The sequence below is a fragment of the Nuphar pumila genome, chromosome 2 (genome assembly GCF_984573655.1).
Source record: "Nuphar pumila chromosome 2, dmNupPumi1.hap1.1, whole genome shotgun sequence".
Classification (NCBI taxonomy): domain Eukaryota; kingdom Viridiplantae; phylum Streptophyta; class Magnoliopsida; order Nymphaeales; family Nymphaeaceae; genus Nuphar; species Nuphar pumila.
Window position 1 is genome coordinate 66,645,456 of NC_143250.1, and position 10,275 is coordinate 66,655,730.

General features: G+C 39.6%; 2 protein-coding genes across 2 annotated transcripts; both read left to right on the top strand.

Moving 5' to 3' along the window:
• Nucleotides 1–1,224: 1,224 nt before the first annotated feature.
• LOC149845638 (histone H2B.4-like) lies at nt 1,225–1,881 on the top strand. Its single transcript, XM_089997685.1, has one exon. It carries the CDS (start codon nt 1,288–1,290, stop codon nt 1,708–1,710), a length of 423 nt encoding a protein of 140 aa, XP_089853811.1. The 5' UTR covers nt 1,225–1,287; the 3' UTR covers nt 1,711–1,881.
• A 4,973-nt stretch (nt 1,882–6,854) lies between these two features.
• LOC149845639 (histone H2B.11-like) lies at nt 6,855–8,503 on the top strand. The gene is made up of 2 exons (XM_089988815.1): nt 6,855–6,864; nt 8,122–8,503. The coding sequence occupies exons 1-2, from the start codon at nt 6,855–6,857 to the stop codon at nt 8,436–8,438; spliced, it is 327 nt and encodes a 108-aa protein (XP_089844941.1). The 3' UTR covers nt 8,439–8,503.
• Nucleotides 8,504–10,275: the final 1,772 nt, after the last annotated feature.

The window sequence follows — 10,275 nt, forward strand, 5'->3', positions numbered from 1 at the left end:
GAAAATAGTGATCATGAATTTGTATATGCATTTACTAGGCTTTTGGCCTCAATGAGGGTTGGCATAGTGGGGTGGAGCCTTTGGCTGCTAGACGAACAGTCAAGGTTTCATTCTCATGGGTGTCAATGAGTAGCATGGTGGGAGTCGTTTTAAGTTGCCAGCACGACTACTGTAGGTATGCATGGCGGGTGCAGTTTCTTCAAGTTATATAAAAAAAATAATAATTTAAAAATTACTCTGATTTTGATATCGCAATTCAGGTTACTTACTTTTAAAGGCAAAACAGAATTATCAAGCCTAACTTTCTTATTTATATGATATAATATATAGTGATCCAAAGGTCAATCACATGTAAGACATTATTTTATAATACAAATACTACGTGGACTCACCATTAGGAGTGTCAACGGGTTGGATTTGACCCGGATTCAACCCGAATCAGGGTTTGGTGATAAATACGAAGATCTAATTAGAATCAGAGATGAACCCGAAGGGTGCAATTAATATATGAAGTCGGGTATGGTTTGTGAAATTTCGTAAGTGTCCCAGGTTTGCCCCGAGTTTCAATTAAGATCCGTAATTTGTCAAAGGAGATTACAAGATATTATTTTATATGGTATGGATAAGGTCTGGTTCATGTAATCCTTATAGGACCCGAGTATGGTTTTCCTCATGGTGGACCCAATCAGACCCAGGATTGGACTTGGTACCCGTACTTCAGAGTCAGATTTAAGTTGGAACCCACCTGGGTCCAAACCAAATCCAACCCGTTGACATCCCTACTTAACATGACCAGCTGGTCCAGACCTATGAATCAAGGACTAATAATCACTCACTGGGATCCAGGACATCTCTAAAATATAAAATAACAAAAAAAACTAAAAGCGTAACACGGGTATCTCCCCAAAACTTTTCAAGTCGTTTGATTTGTCCACGGATCGGACCACAAGGAGTCCAGTCCGACCCGATAGCAGAGTCGGTTACTCAAATCTAAACGAATCCGAAAAATCTGCCCCGACCCGTTCATCAAGTTCAATAGACAATAGCGACGGTAGGCGGACCACAATACCCTAAAACCAGGGAAAAATCTCATCCGTTAGTCCTCCTACCGACGATCCGACGTTCCATCTTCATCAATCCGCGTGCATCAGAACCCAACCAATCAGCGCGCGCTTCCCTCCCTCTATAAATACCAAGCTCTTCCTCATATTTCTTCCCATCTCTTTCAAGCGATTGCTGAAAGCTCTGTAGCAGAATCACTATACCCTTTCGATCTTTCTAGCGACGATGGCGCCCAAGGCAGAGAAGAAGCCCGCGGAGAAGAAGCCGGTGGCGGAGAAGGCTTCGGCGGCCGGGAAGAAGCCGAAGGCGGAGAAGAGGCTGCCCGGCAAGGAGGGGTCGTCGGAGAAGAAGAAGAAGATGAAGAAGAAGAGCATCGAGACGTACAAAATATATATATTCAAGGTGTTGAAGCAGGTTCACCCCGACATCGGGATATCCAGCAAGGCCATGGTCATCATGAACTCCTTTGTCAATGACATCTTCGAGAAGCTTGCGCAGGAAGCTTCCCGCCTCTCCCGCTACAACCGGAAGCTCACCATCAGCTCCCGTGAGATCCAGACCTCCGTCCGTCTCGTTCTTCCCGGTGAGCTCGCCAAGCACGCCGTCTCGGAAGGCACCAAGGCCGTCACTAAGTTCACCAGCTCCTAATCTCGATCTCGTTTCTGGATTTTGTGGTTTTCATCTCTTTTTTCGTTAGGTTTGGAGTAGGTGCTGCCTTTGTTGTGACCTGTGAATAGGTTGTGGAAAGGATGATGAATGTAGTGATCGATACACTCGAAATTACTCTTATTGTTGATCATGAATACAGTCCCTTTTTAATTTTTGCGTTTTCGTCCTTGGTTACCTCTTATCTCAATCCAAAGGAGAAAAATAAGGTGAATAATTAAATGAATCCGGTCCGCTCACAGTATTGCATAAGTGGAGCCGGAACCTTTTCCGGGATGTACTTGGCGTGATCGAGGGTCCAAATTCAGAGGCGTTTGTCGCTTACCATTTGCCGATCAAACTAACTGCATCCGAACTGCCTTTATTTTCGCATCGTTGTTGACTTTTGTCGATCTAAGTAATTACACATATTGATTGCATCCGCCAAAACTCGAGTTCGAATCCCCCAAGAAGCTCACTTGCAGTGGGAAAAGAAGGATGTAAGTGGCTTTATATATATTTTTTTTAATTATTCTAAATTCAAATCCTCTAGGGGTTTCCCTCCAGGTTTTCCTTCGGGAGACAGTTGGCACCAACAAATTCGGATTTGAATTGGATCTGAGGTCCATACCCAGTAAAATAATATTTTTAAGGTTTTTACATTAAAATTCACAGATGATAATCGAAACTCGGGTCAGATAAAGGTCGGTTCATGATTGTCTTGACACTAGATCAAAGAGTGGGCCAAGTTAAGGGTCAGGATAGAGGTGTGAAAGGATCGGATATGACCTGATCCCGTATTGTATCGGATCCTATAGGGTAAAGGTTTGGTTACAAATGAAGGGGTCCAATTAACTACCTGGGTTGGACTCATGAGGTTGGATTATTAAATTGATCGTATGCTGTTTATGAAATTTATACCAAACTCAAGTCTGACCCGAGTTTCGATTATGATCTGTGAATTTTAATGTAAAAACCTTAAAAAATATTATTTTACTGGGTATGGACCAGGTTTTGTTTGTGTAATTCTTATTGGGTTTGGGTATATTTTTTGTAAAATTTTTAGTCAGATCTGAATCCGATACCTGCATCTCTTAGTCAGATCAGGGTTTGGACCCAGCCATTTTAGCAGGGGTCCGGCCAGTTGACACCCCTAAGAGAGGATGCCCAATACTTTGAGATGTTGGGGTACTGGGTCATTTGAAAGCATGTCAAAGATGTTGACTTTCATGTAGAAAAGGCAAAACTGAGTGGATTAGACCTGGTATATAGCCCAATTCTAGACATATCTACTTACCTGATTCTGACCATACACCAGTCTAACATTTGACCCGGAGTTGGATATACTATCCGGATCCGGAAATATGAGTCAGATATAGTTCGTAACCAGGTAGGATCTCCGACCCATCTGCATCCTTACGAGTTAAGGGCCAAGATCTGATAAGGACCCCACAGAAACCGGGAGGAGAAAAGAATCTTTACCGTAAAACGACACGACAATCAACGGCCCTCCTTCTCCATTCATGTCTCCAAGAGCTATCTAATCAGTGCGCAGATTCAGGACCCTATGAGGAGAGGGTGGTGTATGTTCGCCCCCGATGATTCACTGAATCCCATGTCTGTGTTCGGGGCTTTGAATGAGCACCACGTATACAAGCACATGAGGCTCGTATTCCCGTGTATGTTGACATAACTTTGCATCGGACTCTAGTGTTGTTGCAAAGACTTAAGTACCCTTTCTTGCTATTCTTCTCATAAAGTGATGGTTTGAGAAAATGACAAAAATGCCCTTCATTCAAAAAAGAAAAAACAAACAGTTCAAAAAAAGGACAAACATGTCCTCCATCCAGAAAGTCGAGGATGATGTTGACTCTTCAAAGTCTTCTTCTTTTTCTGTTCAAAAAAAGAACAAACATGTCTTCTTTTTTTTTCTCCGTAAAACACTGTAAAACCCTCTCTCTCTAGAGAAGAAATCAAGGGAAACAAAGAGTTCTTCCTGGAGAAGGCCATGAACATCAACCCTCTCACTCTCTCTCCCTTCTCTCTCTACTTCTGTGCACATACATTGCTCCATCGTCATCTTCTTCTTCTTCCTTCTTCGTAAAACACTGTAAAACCCTCTCTCTCTCTCTAGAGAAAAAATCAAGGGAGGTAAAGGGTTCCTCCTGGAGAAGGCCATGAACACCAACCCTCTCACTCTCTCTCCCTTCTCTCTCTACTTATGTGCCTGATTTAGAGTTTTTGCCCTTACAGGAGGGGGGTCCGGGGGTTCATCCCAGCGAGGGTAGCATCATTCAACTAAATGAGTTGTAGATCCTGATTCAGAGTTTTTACCCTTATAGGAGAGAGGTCTGGGGGCTCCTCCCAACGTGGGTAGCATCATTTAATTTGAAAAGTTGTGGAGTCTGATTCAAAGTTTTTACCCTTACAGAAAAGGGGGGTCTGAGGGCTCCTCCCAACGTGGGTAGCATCATTCAACTTGATGAGTTGTGGAGTCTGTTTCAAAGTTTTTACCCATTCATATTTTAAGGCATTAGATCTCATCTTTGAACATCCACGTATGTGCAGTTTGCTTTCATCATGTTCAGTTGTTTTCTAGATTATACTTTGAATTCTAGTGCATTTTAGATCTATCGATTTGTATGTAACCAACGCTCATTTTAATCTGAATTTTTTACTGCAACTTTATGCATATGTCTTAATGCTCTCCACCAAAAATCAGATCATTCTGAGTTTGTTTGACTCACTTTAAAAATCGAGATTCAAAACCTGTTATTTTGCACCGTCATGATTTTAGCAGAATCAGGACCAACTTGCGAGAGTGATTTCTCCCTAACCAGAGATGATCTTTCCAATCCGTAAAAAGGGTTGTTTTTTAAATTGAATTTAGTTTGTTCATATCAAATTTCAGTGATTTATATGGTGTTTTTATACCAGTTTCGGGTAAAAAACCATAACTCTATCACTCTGTGTCATTTTAACGGCTCAGATTTTGATCCATTTTGTTTGAATTTTATTTTCCTAATGGGAGATCATTTTTCAATTCTGTAAAACGGGTTCTCTTCGTTTATGTGTCTAGTTCATTCCTGTAAATTTTCAGAATTTTTCATGGTCAATTATTATTTTATTTTGATTAAATACCAGAATCTTGTATCCAGATTTTATAAATGTTCTGATTTTGGCCCCCATATCATGACTGTTGTAGCATTTCTTCAACAAATCGTTATTTGATTGACAATATTCTTCAGCAAATTGTTGTTATGATTTTTTTGAGTCTCTAATGAGTCCCTACTATAATTTGTAGTATTTTTGGGTCTCTAACGAGCCTCACAATGATTTATAGTGTTGTCCGGTCTTTTAACTATGATTTATAGTGCTTTGGGGTCTCCAACGAGCCCCACAACGATTTGTAGTGTTTTCGGTCTTTTAACTATGATTTATAGTATTTTTGGGTCTCTAACGAGACCCACAGCGATTTATAATGTTGCTGGACCTCGCTATAGCGATTTGTAGTGTTTCTCGCTAAACACTACAGCGATTTGTGATACAAATCGCTGTCCGAATCAGGACCAACTTGTCAGGGTCATATCTCCCTAACCAGAGATCGGATTTTAAATCCGTAAAAAGTGGTGTCTTCGTTATGAAGTCTAGTTTATTCTTGTAAATTTTAAGTGATTTCTATGGTCATTTGATACCTCATTTGGATCTAAAACCAGACCCCTATCAGTCTGCCTTATTTGAGTGACATAGGTTTTTTTTCATTTTTTAAGAGTCATATCTCCCCAACGGAAGATCCTTTTTCAAATCCGTAAAAAGGGTTTTCTTCCTCTATGTGTCTAGTTTATATCTGGAAAGTTTTATAACTTTTTATGCTCATTTGATATTTCAAACCTGTTAAAAACCGAGACATGTTATAAAATGTTATAAAACTTAAAAAGTTTGAAACTTCCTCTATGTGTCTCGGTTTTTAACAGTTTGAAACTTCCTCTATGTTATAAAACTTAAAAAGTTTGAAACTTCCTCTATGTGTCCTCGTAGTTGAAGGTGCTCATTTGATATTTCAAACCTGTTAAAAACCGAGACACATAGAGAAAGTTTCAAACTTTTTAAGTTTTATAACATTTTATGCTTATTTGATATTTCAAACCTGTTAAAAACCGAGACACATAGAGGAAGTTTCAAACTTTTTAAGTTTTATAACATTTTATAACATGTTTTGGTTTTTAACAAGTTTGAAATATCAAATGAGCATAAAAAGTTATAAAACTTTCCAGATATAAACTTGACACATAGAGGAAAAAAACCCTTTTTACGAATTTGGAAAATGATCTTTCGTTGGGGAGATATGACTCTTACAAAATGAAATAAAAACCTATGTCACTCCAATAAGGCAGACTGATAGGGGTCTGGTTTTAGATCCAAATGGGGTATCAAATGACCATAGAAATCATTGAAAATTTATAGGAATAAACTAGACTTCTTAACGAATACACCACTTTTTACGGATTTGAAATCCAATTTCTGGTTAGAGAGATATGACCCTGACAAGTTGGTCCTGATTCGGACATCGATTTGTATCACAAATCGCTATAGTGTTTAGCGAGAAACACTACAAATCGCTATAGCGAGGTTCAGCAACATTATAAATCGCTGTGGGTCTCGTTAGAGACCCGAAAACACTATAAATCATAGTTAAAAGACCGGAAAACACTACAAATCGTTGTGGGGCTCGTTGAAGACCCCAAAGCACTATAAATCATAGTTAAAAGACCGGACAACACTATAAATCATTGTGAGGCTCGTTGGAGACCCAAAAATACTACAAATTATAGTAGAGACTCATTAGAGACTCAAAAAAATCATAACAACAATTTGCTGAAGAATATTGTCAATCAAATAACGATTTGTTGAAGAAGTGCTACAACAGTCATGATATGGGGGCCAAAATCAGAACATTTATAAAATCTGGATACAAGGTTCTGGTATTTAATCAAAATAAAATAATAATTGACCATGAAAAATTCTGAAAATTTACAGGGATGAACTAGACACATAAACAAAGAGAACCTGTTTTACAAAATTGAAAAATGATCTCCCATTAGGAAAATAAAATTCAAACAAAATGGATCAAAATCTGAGCCGTTAAAATGACACAGAGTGATAGAGTTATGGTTTTTTACCCGAAACTGGTATAAAAACACCATATAAATCGCTGAAATTTGATATGAACAAACTAGATTCAATTTAGAAAACAACCTATTTTATGGATTGAAAAAATCATCTCTGGTTAGGGAGAAATCACTCTCGCAAGTTGGTCTTGATTCTGCTAAAATCCTGACGGTGCAAAATAATAGGTTTTGAATCTCGATTTTTAAAGTGAGTCAAACAAACTCAAAATGATTTGATTTTTGGTGGAGAGCATTAAGACATATGCATAAAGTTGCAGTAAAAAATTCAGATTAAAATGAGCTCTGGTTACATACAAATTGATAGATCTAAAATGCACTAGAATTCAAAGTATAATCTAGAAAGCAACTGAACATGATGAAAGCAAACTGCACATGCGTGGATGTTCAAAGATGAGATCTAATGCCTTAAAATATGAATGGGTAAAAACTTTGAATCAGACTCCACAACTCATCAAGTTGAATGATGCTACCCACGCTGGGAGGAGCCCTCAGACCCTCCTTTTCTGTAAGGGTAAAAACTTTGAATCAGACTCCACAACTTTTCAAGTTGAATGATGCTACAGTTAGTGTGCAGGTCAGTCGGTGTTTGATGGAGAAATGTTGGATCGTTTGTTGGATGTGCACAGAAGTAGGGAGAGAAGGGAGAGAGAGTGAGATGAGGTTTTACCTCTCTCTTGTAAGGGTAAAAACTCTGAATCAGGATCTACAACTCATTTAGTTGAATGATGATACCCACGCTGGGAGGAGCCCCCAAACCCTCCTCCTGTAAGGGTAAAAACTCTAAATCAGGCTCCACAAGAGTTAATGTAGAGGTCAGTCGGTGTTTGATGGAGCAATGTATGATCTTCTAATGGATGTGCACAGAAGCAGAAATAGAAGGGAGAGAGAGAGTGAGAGGGTTGATGTTCATGGCCTCCTCCAGGGGAGATTTCTTTCTCGGATAATCCTGCAGTGCAGAGACTGGGTCTTAAATAATCATCTTCGGGGCACTTAAGTCTTTACAACCACTCCTTTTCAAGAACCGTCATTTTTTTTTGCACCAATGGAGGAGAGGGTACTTAAGTCTTTGCAATCGCATCAAACTCCAACGCTAATTAATGCTGACAAACATGGGGATACGAGACACACATGCTTACATACGTGGTGCTCTTTGGAACCCCCGATCATAAGATGTAGCTAACTGCCCTGTTCGGGGGGGAACATATAACCTGCTTTGCCCTATGAGGGTCGACGGAGAAAAAGAAGAAGAAGAAGAAGAAGAAGTGCATCGAGACGTACAAGATATACATCTTCAAGGTGCTAAAGCAGGTTCACCCCGACATGGGGATATCCAGCAAGGCCACGGGCATCATGAACTCCTTCATCAACGACATCTTCGAGAAGCTTGCTCAGGAAGCCTCCTGCCTCGCCCGCTACACCCGGAGGCCCACCATCACCTCCCGCGAGATCCAGACCTCCGTCCGCCTCGTCCTTCCTGGTGAGCTCGCCAAGCATGCTGTCTCCGAGGGCACCAAGGCCGTCACCAAGTTCACCAGCTATTGAAGATCGGTGGGGACGGGATCTTTTTTCTTTTTTTTGGGGTTTTGGTTTCCTGCTTCCTCTTTTTTGGGTGGTGATATCGGTGGAAAAGTGGGTTTTTGGGGATGAATAGCGAATTGTGGTCCGTGTGAATTGAATGAAACTGTTCATATAGCTTTTGAATGAATCTTGTTCAGTTTAGTCTGTGTGTGTGTGTGTGTGTTCAACTCTGGTTGCGTATGCTTCCATTCATGTCTGGTTTGGTGATGTGCTAGTGCTGGTGGTGACGATGAAGAAGAAGATGATCTATGTAGTGGTGGTGCTCTTATTTGATGATAAGATTGTGCATCATCTGATCTTCGATTGTTTGACTGAGTGCGTAATGCACAGCGGGTGATGATTAAAGGCGGTAAGAGTCGATGGATGTTGATGTTATAATGTGGGGGTTCATTAGCTTAAACGTGCTAGTTGTAGGTCTGGTGAAATTGGCGTTTTCTTCTGGTTTGAGACGTAGTTCGGGTTTTCAGTTTCTGATTCAAACACCATATGGGTTTGCATGGGAAACGGCTTCACTCGGCTCCGATCTTTATGAACTTTATTTATTTATTTATTTTGAGCTTGGAGAGAACAGAGGGTTTATAACGTTTATCATTGTCAATGCGTTTCTATTGAAAACTATTTAAATATGGTTTTGGGTCGGTGTGTAATCATTTCTTTTGGATGAGGGATGACACCTGTTACCACCTTTTGAGTTTTGATTTCCCTTGACTGGATATTGGTATGGTACGGGTCAGATGGGGCACCGAATTCATACTTTTCCTGTTGAAGGATCCAATTGCTCTAGTCATACGAGTCATGAACCAGCAAAATCAACTTGGTTTAATTTCTATTTTTGTGTTTTTTTTTTGTTTGCTTGAACGGGTGATAGCCCACATGTGATTGGGACCCGATGCCTCGCCATTTGAATTCCCCTTTATTAATGGGTGATTTGCCTTAACGTACGTAGTGTCTTTACTAATTGAAATAGATGCCCAATGAATCCCATAATTCAGAGATGTACCTAGTTATCTTACTCTCTTTTTCTTGTTGATTTTTTACTACAGAACTCTCATGGTACCGTTCAGATGCATTCACGGTTTTTTTTTACATATCTAAGCATAAAACCATAATTGTCATAATTTCAACGTTGTTTAATAAATTTGCCATTTTACACACCTCTCTCTCTCTCTCTCTCTCTCTAGTCTCTCCCCCACCTCTCTCTCTCTCTCAAGCATGCATTTGGACAAGTACAGGAAAATCTATATGTATGGAAAATAAATTTAATGTAACCCCATGCTTTTCAATCATTTCAAAAGTAAGCCTAGCTGTTTATGAGAGAAAAACCTATACTTGACCGTAACATACCTCGACAACTGTCTTGGTTAATGGTTAACCATAAGAAAAATCGGGTAAGATTTTGATTTATATAATTTATTGGGCATGAATTTGCATTATGGAGAAACACTAGGTATCTTTTTGCAGATATCCCTGGTTTAATTCGATTGCCTTATTTTTCTCCAACAGCTAAGGAAAAATCCTACCTGAATATATATTCAATCTTTGTGCCGGTTCATTCGTTTAAAGTTTTAACTGATCAGCTTCACAAAGGTAACTTATTAAAAAACACAGACCACATAATCATGACTTGGTGTTCAAGCCCATATCACTTCACAATTAAAGACTAAAAAGACTTGAAGCCATACCTTTTTGAAGTCCATCCATCCAAAACCTCTTGTTTGCTTCGGTCCCTTACATCTGATTGGAATCAAATGTGATTTGTAATTTTTATGAATCAGAATCATAAGAGAGCAGATGTGATTCC